Source organism: Falco rusticolus, chromosome 3 (assembly GCF_015220075.1).
Source record: "Falco rusticolus isolate bFalRus1 chromosome 3, bFalRus1.pri, whole genome shotgun sequence".
NCBI classification, from domain to species: domain Eukaryota; kingdom Metazoa; phylum Chordata; class Aves; order Falconiformes; family Falconidae; genus Falco; species Falco rusticolus.
The window spans coordinates 110530522-110547749 of NC_051189.1; the positions used below are offsets into that span (position 1 = coordinate 110530522).

At 60.1% G+C, this 17228-nt stretch overlaps 1 protein-coding gene across 1 annotated transcript; it reads right to left on the bottom strand.

The window, feature by feature from the left end:
- Positions 1–1604: 1604 nt before the first annotated feature.
- Positions 1605–13306, bottom strand: TMEM51 (transmembrane protein 51). The gene is made up of 3 exons (XM_037381835.1): positions 13221–13306; positions 3586–4043; positions 1605–2206 (listed from the first exon to the last, which is right to left on the bottom strand). The coding sequence occupies exons 2-3, from the start codon at positions 3924–3926 to the stop codon at positions 1798–1800; spliced, it is 750 nt and encodes a 249-aa protein (XP_037237732.1). The 5' UTR covers positions 3927–4043; positions 13221–13306; the 3' UTR covers positions 1605–1797.
- Positions 13307–17228: the final 3922 nt, after the last annotated feature.

Below are 17228 nucleotides of genomic sequence, written 5' to 3' on the forward strand. Positions count from 1 at the left end.
CCATCAAAGGACAAGCATACAAGTTGCCGGAGATGCTCATTAGCCATCCGGGCATTTGGGGCATAATTACTGCATTAGTCACAGCACTTCGGGTTTTCAGCTCTTTTCCTACATGGGATGTTGGAAAAGATGCTGCTTTTGCCAGGCTGTTTCATGGAATGGGACTTTCTGGCAGAGAAGCTCAATGGAGCCTCGGCTCCCAACTGCTCAAAGAGCTTCGCTTTGTTAACCCAGACCTTCTAGGACAACTGCAAGGGCTGCGTTTCATCACCGGGGAGAGAGCCCCCCCCCCCCCCCCCCCCCCCATGCCTTCCCTCCCGCTGCCGGCAGGCTCTTAGGGGCACACGTGCCTGGGACACAACTTCCAAGGAGCTGCACCACCTTTCCAACCCCTCACCAGCAACAGGAACCACATGGGACCCCCAGCCCCAAATCCCTCCATCTGGCCAATATTCTTCTGCTCTTTTCTTCCCACCCTTCAGTAAGGGAGTCCCTTAATGATGTTATGTTGCCCACCTAAGGTCATGCCCTGGGGCACCGCAAGGTGAAATTCCTGTGACACAACAACAGAAATTAAGAGATGCAATATGAAATGATAACGAACAAGAGACACGGTTATGCACGTTGGGGCCAGCATCTCGTCTTTGTTTTGGCCATGCACACTCCTCTCCTACCTTCCTCGAGCATCCCACCGCACCAACCTCCGCCCGACAGGCCATGCCGACAGCTGCTGCACATCTGTGGGAGATTCCGCTCTCCACCCACAGTGTCCGAACTCAGAGCAGTGCAGGGGGCCCATGGCTGACTATGCCAACAGCTTTTCCATCGTCCACTTAGCTGGAAGCCCGGGAGGCGGCGTGTGGCCGGGATGCTCGTGGAGCGTGGAGCGACATCCACCCTAACACAGCCGACCGATCGCAGACCGCTCCGGCTTGCAAACCGCAGCAAGGGCTGACCACGCATGAGCGCACACACACACACACAATGTACAAAATATTTATTTAGAACAGGTCTGCTTGCATAGCATGCCTCAGCAGCAGTGCTCTCAGCTCCTACCCCCCCGGGGTTGGACCCCTTGTCTCAACCGCACCGTCCCTTCACAGCTGAGCACAAAACGCAGCAGAGAAAGCAACCGAGGCATGAAATCCATGTCTCCCTCAGGAACACCCGTTCCAGGCTGCTTCCCACCAGCAAGCACAGACCTCAGCAGGAGTCGGGGCTGGCCCTGGGCCACCATCCCAGCCCCAGACGGGAGCGGGGCAGAGCTGCAGCGCTACTCTGGCAATGCCGTTTCCCTTAGAAAGAAAAGACACCAGGGAAAAGAAAACCCCCAAAACAAAACCAAGAAAAGGAATGTTTCCCTCTTCCACTTGAAAAATCCTCGTTCCTTATCAGGTTGGTGGCTTGGAAAAGTCTGGGTAGGGGCAGGGGGGAGAGGAGAGGGGAAGATACATCGGGTGGTCCTTCTGTAACACACCACAAATTACACTTTTGGTACTTCCAGCCTTCATTTACTTCAGAGCAGCAGATCTATTGGCATTCAGGTTTCTTTCCCCACATCCTCCTGTAAAACCCCATCCCGAGGAAATCTTGTCCTGTCCCCGTGCCGCAGCACTATGCACCTAGCGTGTCCTCCGCAGCGCAGTCAGGGAGCCCTGGCTGCATTCTGCACCCACCGACCGAGCCCCTCTTCGTGTGGTTGCTTTTAAAACCAAAACCAAAACAAGCCCAGCAGCATCACAGATTCCTCTTTTGTTTTCTTTCTTTTTCTTTTTTTTTTTCCTCTTCTTTTTTTTTTTAAGTAATTTGCTGGCTCTCTGGTCCTTTCTGGATGTCCTCGTACTTGGGTGGGGGGGTCAGGGGCTCTATCGTGATAGGGATGGTGCTGTTCCCCTGTGCCAGGTTTAACCTGATGTCCTTCAGGTGCAGCTTCTCCGACTTGATCCTCCGGACCTTCAGTGGCTTCAGGCGCTTGCTGAGGCGCGAGCTGTGCCGGCTGGGTGGCCGCTCCGTGCTGGGCTCTGCGCCGGTGGCTCCCGGTGGCTGTGTGCTTTCATCGAGCCCCGTCAGCGACTCGTAGGAGGGCAGGGAGACGCTGATCCTGTTGCTCCTGTCTGAGTCTCTGGGCTCAGAGTAGCCCGTGTTCATCACCTCCTCGTAGCTGGGGACATAGTACTGGGAAGATGTGTCTTCATCCTCTTCTTGACTAAAGGGGAAAAAATTAAGGGTCTCAGTAGCACATCAATTCACTCAGTTTCATCGTTTCAGCTTTGCTGCAGGCAGGGGAGAAGAGGAGAGAATACCACCCCCAAACCTTAGCAAATTTGACCTTCCCTATTACATACCTGTTCTGGTTTGTGTGCCAGAACAGATCCCAACCCCACCTATATTCAGACACATTTTTGTTTCCCTGTGATGTCCATCCACCCTTGACCATTCCTTCCTTTGCCCACAAAACCGCTTTTTCTATTGCACAGCAGCGATTTCCTCCCTCGGCAGAACACCAATTCCTCTCCTCCCTGCTCGACCATCAGTCAAAATTTGTCCAAAAGGGATGTCACCTCCCTCTGCCTTTGCCATTGGGATGTCTTTCAGGTTGGGAACCTACCCCGAGCTTTTCTGCAGAGATTCAGCTCTGCAGTACATTACTGTCCAAGCCACAGGTGCCTGTGCACATACATTTGGTGGGTTTTTTTGCATTAGGACGTTACCTCTGCAATCGAACAGGGAAACATGGCTTTCTGGGGGGATCTGCACACAAAGTAATTCTCTGCAGCCACCGTCGGCTGCTCTGCCCCACAGTATCCCTGGGCAGCAGCCAGCAAGGCCATCACCTCCTCCTGCTACCTCGCAGCCCACATTGTCCCAGTGCCCCCCTGCCTCCCTCTGCCCAGGCACAGCCTACCCTGGGCGTGCTGCGAGGCGGCGGGGGGCTCCTGCACCCTGTCCTTGTTCAGACCGTGCCTCCCGTGGCAGCAGCCTTTGCTCTGCGCGCTGGAGCTCCCCGAGCAAACAGGAGAGCCCTGCAGACTTTCACCGGGTCTAAACTCCATTTCCAGCCACCACATACACAGCCGCAAGGCGACTTGGGCACCTCAGCTGCACCCAGGAGACCACAGGTCCTGCACCTCCCACTCCTCAGCTGCACCCAGGAGACCACAGGTCCTGCGCCTCCCACTCCTCGCCCTCGGTGGCCCCTTGCCTGGCTCCCAGCGAGCCTGTTCCTTGCTCCTTGGTGTTAACCATTAACCACCACCCCCGGTGTTTCCTCTCGGCACGCTGCCTGGGTGCCGGCGACATCAGGAGTGGCATGTCTTGGCTTGGCCACAGCTCCATCGGGAGCCCAGCGTACACACAAACAGTGCTCCGTGCCCCCTGCACCCCATCGGTATCGCTGGAGCCATTCCCTCCCGATCCCTGCCATGCTGCTGAATGCCCAGCCGTGGCACCTGCTCACCTATAGTGCAGCACACGCTGCTATCAGCCGTGCTCTCCTTGCTGCTGACCTTACCTTGTGTGCCACACGCAGCCTGTGGCTCCATCCCCCTGCTGGACCCTGCTCCCTGGCTCCCCAGGGGGGCTCACCTGTCCTCCTGGGGTGACGGCTCCGCAGGCACTTGGTGTTGCACACGGACGATGTCTTCGCTTTGCCTCTTCTTGTCCCGGATATTCAAGCAGATGGAGAGCAGCAGCAGCAGCACACCTGCCCCCACCAACACGTATGCCACCGAGAAGGTCTTGCTCTTCAAAATGCCTCCGGAGCCGCGGTCTGGCTTGCTGCTGTTGGCGGCGTGGGTGGTGGGCTTGCTGTCGGGGCCGAAGCCGGGGACAAGGTTCCAGACGGCCATGATGATGCCGAGGACCAGCATCCCCAGCCCTATGGCCGTCAGGGCGTAGTGTGAGCCGTTGGTCCGAGACTGGGCCATCACTCCCGCTGCTGGCCAGCCGGCCGGGCTGCCCCCCCCTTACAGCATGGCTCGGCTGGCGGGGGCTGCGCTCCGGCTCGCATGTGGGCGGTCCCCTCCCCGGCTAGGTGGCAAGCTCTGGGAAGAGATGGAAAGCGATGGTTAGTGCGCGGTGAGATGCCAAGGCTAGGCAGCTACTGCTTTGGTGGCCACAATAACAGCATTTTAGCCAGCTACTGCTAGAAATGTAATAGAAATGTAATTCCACGGTGCCTGCAGGGAGCACAGCAGGCGGCATGCCACAGCCAGCAGCAGGAGCCTCATGGGCCACGCTCATTGCGACCCTTTGCTGCTTTATTGGCTTTAATATCCACCAACTTTAGAAAAGAATCAAATCACTAATATTTGCTAAGAGCTTCGGATGACTGTCCTTAGGAGCCCATGAACTGACAAAGCAGTAAAAAAAAAAAAAAAAAAAAGCCATCCAAACAACTTTCACTGATTTGAGAAACGCTCCATGCTTTACAGAGCTGGCTGCTTTTGACAACCAGCCGTTGTTAACGCAAAGAAACCCGGAAAAGCTCAGGAACAAACCTCTAGCTGTACGACTTCTCCTTTCCCTCTGCTCACGAGGGAGCAGAGCTGCTGGCAGTGCTGGCTGCCTGCCCTGTGACGCCTTCCTGCCCGGAGAAGAGAAAGCAAAACTGCTGCTCTCCCAGCTCAGCCAGCCCTGCTGCTTCCCCCAAGCGCTGCCGGCGAGGGTTGCTGTGGCTGCGACCCCTCGGTGAGCCCCTGGCTTGCTTCTGGCCAGCGCTCGCCCACCACGAGCATCCCACACTGGCGGCGAGTCCCCTGGCCGCATCCCACAGACCGTGGCACGCTCGGGGCTGTCCCAGCACTGCTGCTCCCGAGCCACCGGGCCATGGGTGGGAACTCCTCCTCCTCGCCTGGATGTCTGCGCTTGCCAAGTTGCCAGGACCAGACGTGCTTGCTTTCTGAAAATAAACAGGCGGAACCGCGTCTCCTGGCCACTCGCCTCCCCAGCCTCCGCTTGCGAAGATGGCAGCTGCGAGGACAACCCCCTCCTGCGCATCACGGGCGAGTAACTCGGACTCCTGCAGCAAAGCTCCCCCGCCAGCACCCCAGCGAGCCTCCTTTGCAGCCTCCTTGGTTTACATGTGTGGCTGCGCAAATGTGCCAGGGTTTTCTCCTTTCCTCCCCAGCCCTGGCATCTTGACACTCACCCATGCTAGAAGCCGCCCTCGCATACGCTGCTGCTGCGTGTTGCCTCTGTGCACGCCCTCACCCTCCAGCCCGGCTGCCCAACTCGATGGTCCCAACCCTCACGTTCGCTTGCTTAGCTCAAGTGCAAGCTGAGTTTACAGGGTCAACAGCCAGAGGAAACCAGCATTCCCAGAAAACAGACCAGCTCCAGCTGCGTGCAGGAAAAGACACGCACGCAAGCCTGGCGAGGAGAGGTGAAATCTGCAGAGCAACTCCCTCATAGCAGCCCGTTCGCCGCCTGTGCCCCAGCACCCCTGGGAGACGCACCGAGGGACGCCCCAGCCCCTGCAGCCACAGCCCTGGCCCCCCATCGGTGGATGCAGGCAGGCAAAGCCTTGGCTCCCGCCGCCTGTCCGGGGTTACTGGGTGAAGGAGCTGCCAGCAGGCAGGGGCATGTGCCAGCCCTGCTGCCGGCTGCCCCTGGGTGAAGGCACCCCCTGCGCCCCTTACCCTGCCCCCAGCTTTGATTCGGTGCTCGTCAGCAGCTGCCGAGGATGTGGCAAAAGCTACATCCCAAAGTTGCTCGCCAACGTCCCGAGAGCGATGATGCTCGGCAGCCCATCCTACCCCAGCGCTTCCGAGCCTGCGGCCGCTGCCCTCCCACACAGAGCCTCTGCTCTTCGGCTGCCTGCAGCCTTGGGGGCCCGGCCCACCCTGCCCACCTGGCACCAAGTGCGCTGGGAGCGTTGACACACACACAGGGGCCCTGCCTAGCCCTGGCAGGCCACGCGCTGCCTGCATCCCGTGCTTCCCAAACAGCTCCTCAGAGCACAGAGAGACCCCCGGTCCAGGACACCTTCCCCCACCAGCACTTCTCCCGCTTGTTTCCACGCATGAGGTGGCAGCACTCAAACCAGACCCTTGCTCTCCCTGCCCAAGACCTCCAACGAGAGCGAGATGCCTCTTCCAAAACCCTGCTAACAGACCGGAGCCCCTTCGTACGACAAAGCCACACCAGTGTGCACTGTGTCACCTTTACTGCTGCTACTGACCCCCGGCTCGGACTTATCAACCCCCTTGCTTCTCACTTAGGGTCTTCCAGACTCCGCTACACCGGCGGCAGCGGGGTTTTCTCCTGCCCTGTTTATCCACACGAGCTCCCATCCTCACACTACCAGGCAAGGCATTTCACAAACGACATCAGCCCCCCAAGATTTCACTTACAAAGTGCTGCGATGGCTCTAGGGAAGAAAAATTGCACGGCACGCACGGTGGGCACAGAAAACACGCAGGGCTGGTAGCATTTACTGTGGCATCTAAACCTCCATGCCTGTTCCGAAGCTCTCCGTCTTCCCTTGGACACCTCAGCCTTGGAAGCAGGCAGGATTTAAGCTTCTACATCATCTCTGCGCCTGAAAGTTTTACGCAGATCCCTCGCTGAGCTACGCTGCAGCCCGGGCAATCACATTAAAGCAGGAGACTTGACAGACAAGTCTGTCTCTCCATTGAATTAGCTCTCCTCCTGGCTTTCCAGAGTGCACTCGCTGCTTTAGCAATAACCCCAGTGCCCTGACGTCAGCTGCTGCTCGCTCTGTCTAGGGTCCAGCGTTCCCAGAGAGATGGGCATCCCTGGAGAGATGGGCATCCCCGGAGAGATGCTGAAGTGGACACAGCTCACATGGCAAAAGGGTGCCACAACCTGAGGGTTTAGGGAAGCCCCAAATCGACCAGTGATCACCCAAAAATGTCACTGTGGCCGGTATCTCCAAGGTGGCTCCTGCTGCGGCTGCCCTGGGCGGGCTGGGAGGAGCAGCACGGTCGCCCAGATCCAGCAGCGGAGAAATTCCTGGCTCTGTCTTGCACCGGTTTAATAATCCTTAAGGGATTCTCCTCCATGGTTTCTCCCCTATTTACCACAATGGTTCTACCATGCTCTCTGGCCGTGCAGCCCCCAAGCCCCCGACCCTTACTCGCCATCCTTACACTGTTAGACGCGTAAGCTCTCTCCTCCTGCCCCCCAGCTCGCCGGAGCCGTGGCTCCCATCAGCAACCTCACACCTCCACCAGGCAGGCGAGCAGTGGGCGAGCGTTCCAGCCCCCCAGCTGCCCACATCCCCTCCCCTCCACCCATGGCACGGTGCCTTCCCAGCAACCAGGCCCACCTTCCCCCCCGAGCCATGCACAGCGCTGGCAATGATTTACACCAGGATCTCCGAATCATTAATCTCCACCGACGCAGCTGCCAAGCTGGGAGCAACCACACCTCCTCCGCGCTCGGCCAGCCTTCCCGCACCTCTCCCCAGCTCCCTGCAGCTGCCAGAGCCACCAGGCACTTTGTGACTTCTCTTAGGACATTTTCCAACTGTTAATTTGGCACGGGAGGGCTGGGGACAAGCCCTTCTCCAGCACCACATGCCAACATGCACGGAGGTGCCCTGAAGGCTTTAGGCACAGGTGGCAGCAGGTAGCATCTCCCCCCCTGTGGGAGACACCAGCCCCCTGCCCCAGTGGTTCCACTATGGGGACACAGATGCCTGGTGGAGTCAGCCCCGGTTCACACTCCACATCCCAGTGCTCCCAGTGCAACGCCAGTCCCAGGGGGTGACTCATGAGGAAGCGTGACACCCGCCGCTGCCCACGGTGGCACCCACCCTCCCCTGCCCTCCGCAACCTTTGGATCTTTCCCCTCGCATGACATCACCTTCCCGCTTGCGCTCTGGCAGAAGCACCTCTGTCACGGGATCACGAGAGATGAGTCTGCAGTTCTGGGAATGGGGTCAAACCCCGATACAGCCACCGGGCACGGGCCGAGCTCGCGCAGGCGGAGCCCAAGCCTTCCTTGCTCCCGAGGAGGACTCTGGGCACGATGTGTGGCTGGCAGCACGCCGCCATGAAGCCACCTGAGTTTGGAGCCTGCCTCCAAAAACCAACATCCAACTCCAGCACCAGTCCAGATTAGTACAAGGCTAATTTTATGGAAAATTTGGGGAGGAAATAAATATAACGACCGGAGCCACAGCTCCCCCTCTTCCCCAGCTGCTTCCAGGGCTGGTGGCAGATCAGCACCCAGCGCTTCCCAAGTTAGAGCCACGAGTTCCTCCAGCTCCTTCCACCAGCAATCCTCCATCCCAGAGATCAGCTACTTGTGCGTGGGCACCTCCAGAGCTTTACACCTCCCGGGGGTTTGGCCCCGGCCCCAGGTCGGGCAAGAGGATCAGAGCTGGGGCAAAGCTTCCCAGTCTCAGGGGGCAGCCAGCCCCCCAGACCCTTCGCAGCGCAACCACCATCTTCACTCCTATGCCCAGACAGCCTTCTCATTAACCACCTCCCCTGCTAATTGGTGACCGTCACATGTCCTCATCAGCTCTCTCCTGCCTGGCAGCAACCTTGCATGGAGTCTGCGTTACACAAGGTTTCCACCCACCAGCAACACAAAACTCTATGCAAAGTCTAAAAAACAATGAGTTGGGACCTGGGTTGTATTTTCTCTTTTTTTTTTGACCCTTCCCACTGCCCACATTACACCTGCCACAGCAGCAGGGATGTTTTGGGCCAGATGCAGCCCAGGGGATGCGGGGAACCCCCCCTGCCTCAGCGGGGAAAGCAGGAAGAGAAATAGCTGGAGATACCAAGCTGAGCTGGGAAAAGCAGCATTGCTGCTGCTGGGGCCAGCTCCCGTTCAGTTGGACAAACCCGCAGCCTGTTTTAGAGCAGGGAATGGAGAGACACAAGGAGAAAGCCCCACGTAGACCACTGGGGCTGTTCCACATCATGCTGCTTACACGCCCTGCCAGACTGCACAAGAATGCACCCGCATTCATGGCTTGTGACATTCCCTACAGAGGTTTTAAGGGCTATTTCACCATCTTTTTATCTTCAATTTCAGTTTTAACACCTCCTCCTCAGTCACACTCTTGCAGACAGTACCAGGCGAGCAGCAGTGTCTGCGTAAAGCTTCGCACCGGGTGCTCCCCCCTCTCCAGCTGTGCTGCCAGCCCACCCAGAAGGGAGCCCAGGGGCGCTGGTGCTTCCTGCAAAACAAGGGTGTCACAGGAAAGCAGAGGCTGCCCAGCCCGCTCCCGGGCTCAGGATGCTGCAATCCACCCGGCCGCCTGCCACGGCCACCACAGCCACACTGATGGCTGCAGAATAACAGTGACGAGGCTTGCAGATGCCTCCTTCCCATAACACGATGCCCAGCCGTTTTCAAGCTGAAGGCATCTGCCCCTGCTATGTCCTTTGTCACTCCGGCCACAGTGACCACCAGTTTCCGAAGGGCACAGATCACACCAGCCACGGTAACTGTACCCTGAGCCATCATCATCACCATGCAGCAGACAGCCGTCAGCTTGAACTTTGCCATCAAGGTACGAGACATTGCCTTCCAGACTCTTTTTTCTCCCCATAATTTCATTATGGCCATCAGAGCAGCGCTTATTGCAACCTGGTAAATGGACTCGGGCAAAGAGTCCTTTTAAATTGATGTTTAAGGACATTACCCATTCCTTCCCGGGGATGATGCTGCTGCAGCCACCGAGACTGTGCTGGCAGGTCATGGGGGTCGGCAAGCCCGCTGCGGGAACAGCATCCCATGGCTTATCCTGAGCCCGGCTCACACGTGCAGCTAGTGCCAGCCTAACAGCTCCGGGCCAGGCACTGCTACACCAGGGCTGGGGGGTTTGGGGTGCTGCCCCTCTTTAGGCTAGAAAAGGGAGTTGAAGCGCCAGCCCAGGAAAGCACACCGGCCTGGGAAAATCCCAGCGCTTTGACTGTGTCTCCTTCCTGCTTTCCTTTTGACTCCACTTTGCACCTTTGTGATTGGTTTCTTTTTTTAGGTTTTCCTCATCTGTTTCCTCCCGGCAGCCTTCCTAGGGTTTTTGGTCTGTGACCTCACTCCGACTCCGTGCCAGATAACACACACTCCTCCAGAGCCTTCCAGTGCCGGTAGACGTTAACCATCTGCCCTTCTGACATCTTCCAAAGCCGAGTCCGGCATTCCTGCTGCCTTGGCATGCTTCCCGGCCCTCCTGGGGTGCTCTAAGCAGCTCCTGTCATGCCACAGGAGCCCCCAGAGCCTGAGTTCCCCCCGCTGCAAACGACTATCCCGCCACACCACGCTGCCATCGGCCTCATGCGTGCTGCCTTCCTCATCCTCACCCTGGATTCTCAGCAACATGGCTCATCACCCTGTACCCTGATGCAGTATCGCCTCTCCCCACGCTTTCCCAACCGCCTCCTCCGACGAGCAAGACCCACAAACCAAACCTGTGGCAGGTGGCAGAGAGGAGCTGCCGGGGCAGAAAGGGAGAGGGGGTGATGCAGGGGGAGGGATGGAGCCAGCCAGGCAGCCGAGTGACGCACGGCGGCCAGGCACAAAGCAGCAGTGTTCGGCGAGGCAGACACAGGTATTTTGATAGGGGTGCAAGTCTGCCGGGGGATTATGTGGCTGCGCACTACCTGTGCAACTCACCAGGTACTCGGCTGCTTCAGCAGAGCCCCAGCACCAGTTTCAGCCAGGAACAAAAAACCACATTGAGCAGCGTTTGGGAGACAGACACGTACCTGGGCTGCCAGAGGGATCCCTGCTCCCGAGCTCTGGCAGACAGCCCGGCCTGGCCCCGGCCTCCCGGCATCCCCGTGGGAGCACGGCTGTGGGCAGCACCCGATGGCACCGCCGTGGCGCTGAGCGTCACCAGCACTCGGCCGTCTGCAGGGCACCCACGACCAAACGTTCCTCCTTCCCCAGGCGCTTCCCTTCCTGAGGATTTTCCCACCCGTGTAATTACCCGTAGATAAAATCACAGGCATCTCACATAATTCCGAGTCATTTTGGACTAGGGCTGGGTTCACCGGCCCCACACCCACAAATTCCTCGTCGCCACCTGGCAGGTTTTCCTTTCTGGCTGTCACGCCAAGGCATCCAGGGCCTTGGATGGCCGCGGGATACTTGGCTATGGCGCAGAGGGATGCAGTGCTGCAGCATCCCATCGACAGCGGCCAAGCTCTGCACCAGCAGAGCTTTAAGGAGCCCAAAAGCCCCCAGCAGCTGTACTGGGACCACTCTTCCCAGTGAGGCTTCCTCCCACCCAGGCTCCACCACACAGAGCCGAGGGCATCCCGCCTCACACAGGACGTGCTTGCAGAGCTTCTCCTTTCTGCTCACACAGCCATGCTTCCCAACAAACCCAGCCGCACCGGGCTCAGCGCCGCTCGCCCCCACCGCATCACCTCCAAAAATCCACCACCACCATCCCTGCGACAACTGCGCTGGGACAGGCTGCTGATGGCAGACGCGGGGAGATGCAGCAGGGCCTGAGGGACCCTCGACGGGGGGCTCCCGCGCAGGCAGCCTCCGTGGCAGCAAGGCACCGGACACCCGGTGGTACGGTGATTCCCCCGACAGCCCGTTTTTAAGTCAATGCAGGGAAGACACACGCTGGGATGGTGCCCGGCACATGCAAACACACAGAGCTGGCTTGGAAAGGAACAACCACCCAGGCATGGTCTGGAGCTATTTAACCACCCCCCAGCACCCCCGGTGCGGGGCTGTGACAGAGACCATGGTGAGAGGGGCTGGCAGACTTTGCCCTCTCCCCACCACTGGGCTACAAAAACTCCCACTGGGCTACCAAAACTCACAGTCCCTGGAAAACTCCCACCCGTTGGGGCCCCCCACCTGACCTTGCCTTCCCAACCCAGGGAGCCGGCGGTTCTCCCTGTGCCCCTCGGGATATGAATCATCGCAGCAGGCAGAGACAGGAGCTGCCTAACGCAACGGTGACGGTCACAGCCCGTATCCCAAAACCAGGAGGGCACGTGCCGAGCCGGTGCTCCCGGAGGGTGACTAACCACACAACGGGGGCCACGGCCGCACCGGCTGCCAAACCCCTGCCACAGCTGGTGACTTCCTTTGGTGGTGGGATTCCTCTCTAAACCAACACCTTGGACATGTTGGCAGGTTTGCCAGAGCCCTTCAGAGCTCTGGGATGCTCCTTTTGTGGCGACGGCACGATAGGAAGAACCGAAATGCCACGGACCGGTGCACTGTGCACCCTGCACCCTGCACAAGTTTCCTTCTCTCCATCTTTGTTTGCTTTCCAAACACTCGTGCACACGCCGTCCCTTCCACCTGCCCGGGACTGACGTCTTCCAGCAACAGGCTCGCGATACGTGAGCCAGCTGCAAGGGCACGGGTGGGTTTGGTGAGGGGGTGAGATGACCCCAGCAGGAGGGCTCCCCTTCACCCCGCTCCTGCAAGGGCCACCTCGAGGTGCCCCAAGCCCACGTGTCACAAATGGGTGACCCCCAGGACACTGCCAGCCCCCGAACCCCACTGCCCCAAGCTTCTAGCACCCGCTGCCCCACACCCCATGGTGGGTACACTTCCCCACGTGGGTGGGTTTGCCTTCATGAGCTGGGGGTCCCCTGCTCCCACGCCCCCCTACCCCCCCGGCCGGTGGGTTCCAGCCCGGTGCAGGGGGGGTGCGGACACCGCAGGGCAAAGCCCAGCCGGGTCCCGTCGCGGTACCGAGCCTGCCCCGCTCCCGGCCCTGGTCCTGGGTCTGAGCTCCCCCTGGTCCCGTCCCTGGTCCCCGGTACGGCGGGACCGAGCCCCCCCCCGCCCCAGTCTCCGTCCCCGGTACGGCGGGACCGAGCTCCCCCTGGTCCCCGGTACAGCGGGACCGAGCCCCTCCCGCCCCAGTCCCCGTTACGGCGGGACCGAGCTCCCCCTGGTCCCCGGTACAGCGGGACCGAGCGCCCCCCGCCCCAGTCCCCGTCCCCGGTACGGCGGGACCGAGCCCCCCCGATCCCGTCCCTGGTCCCCGGTACGGCGGGACCGAGTCCCCCCAGTCCCCGTCTCCGGTACGACGGGACCGAGCCCCCCCGATCCCGTCCCTGGTCCCCGGTACGGCGGGACCGAGCCCCCCCAGTCCCCGTCCCCGGTACGGCGGGACCGAGCCCCCCCCGCCCCAGTCCCCGTCCCCGTCCCCGGTACGACGGGACCGAGCCCAGCCCTCCCGGCTCCCCCCGCGCTGCCCGAGCACGGCGGGTCGCAGCGCTCCGATGCCGCCCCGCTCCGGCCCCACGTACCTCCCGGCGGCGGCGGCGGGTCGCTCCCGGGCCGGTCCCCGCGGTGCCGGTCCGGGCCGTGCCGGTCCTGCCGTGCCGGTCCCGGGGCCGCCCTGCCCGCCCTGCCCTCCCGGGGCGGCGCTTGCGGGGCCCGGCCCAGCGCGGGGCGGCCGCTGCCAACCGGCCACGGGGCGGAGAGGCAACCGGCGACGGGGCGCCCGAGGCCAGCGGGGACCCCGGCCGGGCTGGGGGTGCGGGCAGGGGCTGGGGGCGCAGGCGGGCAGGGCGGGGGTGCAGGCAGGGGCTGGGGGTGCCGACGGGCAGGGTGGGGGTGCAGGCAGGGGCTGGGGGTGCCGACGGGCAGGGTGGGGGTGCAGGCAGGGGCTGGGGGTGCAGGCAGGCAGGGGCTGGGGGTGCAGTCAGGCAGGGGCTGGGGGTGCAGGCAGGTGGTCTGGGGGCACAAGCAAGGGCTGGGGGCACAGGCAGGGGCAGGGTGGGGGTGCAGGCAGGCGAGATAGGGGTGCAGGCAGGTGGGCTGGGGGCACAGACAGGGGCTGGGGGTGCCGGCGGGCAGGGTGGGGGTGCAGGCAGGTGGGCTGGGGGCACAGGCAGTGTCGGTGTATGGGCAGGCTGTGTGTCCAGCCACGCATCTGCCTGACCCTGGGGTCTGCGGCAGTGCCACCCCACATGCCACCACACAGAGCCCATGGGGAGGAAGCAAGGGGGCACGGGGAGCAGGCAGGGGAGCATTTGCTCTCTGGATCCCTTTGCAGCGTGCAAGACCGGCCAGCCTCATCCTGCCCACCACCAATGCGCTCACCTCCATCCCCGCTCTGACGCTGCGGGTTCTGTCCATATATTGTAATGGGAGGCCGGGACAAGGTGGAGGCTGGGTCTGGTTCCCCTTCTCCAGAAGGTCTGTGCTTCCAGCAGCAACGCACTCCCTCGGGAAAGGCATGCACTACCACAGCAACCCGGCAAATTTTGTTCCTTTTCCCACGCCAGCTGAGCATCCAGGCGTGAAGGGGATGGACTCCAGCCCACCTGCTTCCCAGGGGTCCCTGAATCCCAGCGGCCGCCCCTGCAGCACCTACTTGCTGCAATTCCTATGCTCCCTCCTGCAATATATCAAAGTTTTGTGTTTTCCCAAAGCTGGTCCTGGGTGCGGGTCACATTTGGGGTTACAGGTTGCGTCACCCGCTCTGAGCAGGGTCCGTGTGGCACTCCAAGCATCACAGCCCCCGTTTCTGGTTTGAAAACCAGTTTGCGAGGGATCTGTGTTCTGAAACTGGCTGGTTGGGACGAGCAGAGCCCTTTCTGTTTGCAGAAGCCCCAGTTTGAGGAACTACAACTGCTCGGGCTCAACGCTCCATTCAACAGGGCAAAGCTCCCCCCCCAAAGCCGGGCTGGTGCCGCCAAGGAGCCTGCAAAGCTCTTTTATGGGCCGCTGCCCTCTATAAACGCTCCCAATTAACCACCTGCTCCCTGGAAAGAGCCATTCCGGGACCGGCTGCCCTTACTGGGGCTGCTGGCCACACGCTTTGGCCTCACAGCCAGACTGTCCTGTGGTTTCTAGGCTGAACCGCAGGGACCGACCCGCCGGCTCCTGCCCCCCCTTTGGTGGGACCATTACTAACGAACAATTAACAGCCACAGTTACGCACGGGGCCGGGAACCCCTGCTTCTTGCCGTGTCTATCGATGATGCAGCTGAGCAACCTTCCCATGCAACGCACACACAACTGCTTACAGACGATGCCCAAGGCATCGGCGCAGGCTGCAGTTGACTTTCGGCAAACCCCATCGCAATTAATGCTGCGTCCCGTGTTACTTCTCCCCAGCAGCGACTGGGACGTGTTTTTCCAGGTCCTTCTTGCACCCAGCCATACTACTAAACACCACCAAGGACTCCAGTTGGAGATGACACTCAGGGTGGGTTTTTCCCAGCCATGAGTGAAAAAGCTGGGTTGCTATGCTTGCTGGACCAGCCGCTGCAGTTTCTCCTGTCCCTTAGGGCCTGCAAGTCCTTGCAAAGGCAAAAGCCATCATGGGCCCAACACAACTTGCCACATCCCCTTGTGTGACTCAGCGAGCCATGGCCCTGCCTCGGGGGCACCGGTGCTTGGGGTACTGGGTGGAAACCCCCCGTTTCCCTGTATTTCTCCAGCAGGATCCCACATCGAGCTGATGGTATTTTCCACTGACTCACCTGCCCCAGCTCCTCCTCCCAGTGCACAGCAGCGCTGCCCTTCCCTGCTCAGATACCTTCCTTCTCTAATCAAAGTTCAAAAGCTGCGCTATAATCCACGCCCCCCCCCCCCCCCAAAAAAAACAAAACCAAAACACCTTACTAAATATATCTGCGTATGAGGGTTTTTTTCCTTCGTACTGTTTGTTTTGCATTTTCAGGCTTGGCCACCTGCTCATGCAAATGCCCTCCACTCTCTGCAGCACCTTCCTGTCTCAAACACAAACCTGTTTTCTCGAGCAGCTCCGGCAGCGAGTAGCTATGGCAGGGAGTAGTTTTCCCTGCAGGCTGGCTACAAGAAAGCAGGGGGAAAATGCACTTCACGCAATGACTGTCACCGATGCTGTGGGGAGAGCCCAGCCCCAGCAAGGTCACCCACTTGGCAGAGGGGCCCTGGGGACTGTGAGCACAGAGGGGACATTCATCAAGCCGCTCCTCATGTTCCCACTTTTCTGGCTCTGCAAAGCTGAATATTGGCTGGAAACAGCCTTTTCCACAGCAGCGGGGGCCAGGGGAGCTGGAGGCAGCTGCACGTTTGTGCATCGGTATGCTCGAGCCGTCTGGTCTCTCCCTTTGCTCAGTTGTTCCCTTTGGAGCAGATTTCGCCCTGGCGCTGCCGAGCTGGCTGGTTTGCCCGTCCTTCCATTCCAGGGAGTCACTCGCACCCCTCAGAGGGCTGAGCATGGGATGCAAACACACCTGCCTCCCTCTGCCCCGCGCTTTGCTGCAGGCTAATGCTTTTACAGACATTTCTGAGGCTCATTTGCCTTTCTAGCTCCAGCAGCCATTCTGGCACAGGTATTTATCTAGGGGTTGCTTGAATCCCCCCCTTGCAAAAACTCATTGCCTGGTCTGGGGTGAGCTGGTACCTCTCTGGGGTGTTCAGCCAAATATGCCAGATAGAGACTTTGCACAGGAGTACCAAGGAGGAAAGAGGCGCCCCACCAGGAGCCACCAGCAGGCAACAAAAGGGCCTTTCAGTGGGGCTTTTGATGCCTTGGTACTTGCAGAGATGCCAGGGACTCATGTTACCCTGCCGTAGCGGCAGAAATTGCTCACCAGCAGTCTTCCCTTGCTTTGTGTAGCTCAAAGGTGCTCGACATGTACGTAAAAATCATCACTGCCCAGCCCAGCCTAGAGCACAGCCACATCCCGGGGTTCCTCAAACTTTTCCAACAGCAAGCCGAACCCACGGCTCTGGGTGACACACCGCTCCTGGACACCTGCAGCCAGACGGCTCATCCTGAAAGAAGCAAAGCCCATCCATCTGAGTTGGGGCAGCAGAGCCACCACATTGCACGTGTATATTAATACAGAGAGTTGTATTTTCCAGTTAATTAGCACTAGAAGTAGAACACATGGGGGGCTGCAGAGGATGCTGAGGTTCCTACTCCGTTGGTCTCCCTGATGCCACAGCCCCCGAGGCACCCCTTCCCTTGACAGAGCAGCCTTTCAGGAGGGGGGAGGTTTGGTTCCCCCCACCCTGGGCTGGGGGCCAGCCTTGCCCCAGGCACTCGCACCCCTCCACAAGAGGCTGGCCACTGGGGACGGTGAATTTCTTCGCGTGGCCTGCAAAACTGCACCGGCAACCAGCACGGGAGAACAATCCAGGGGGTCCCGGGGCAGCCCGAATACTGATGAAACAATCCTTCTTGGGCTGCGTTAACAGAACTGCTGCCCCATTGCTCAGAGCAGGAGCAGAAGCCCCTGCGGTGGCGACCCCCGCCGTGCCACAGGCAAACCTGCCCTCAGCTGCCTCCAGCCCCTTCCCAGTGCCTGGCT

Excerpts from the sequence above, each read along its gene's own strand:
- TMEM51 (XM_037381835.1), bottom strand. The coding sequence starts at position 3,926 with ATGGCCCAGTCTCGGACCAACGGCTCACACTACGCCCTGACGGCCATA. Across the intron at positions 2,207-3,585 it reads CCGTCACCCCAGGAGGACAG|TCAAGAAGAGGATGAAGACA; the intron begins GTGAGCCCCCCT and ends TTTCCCCTTTAG.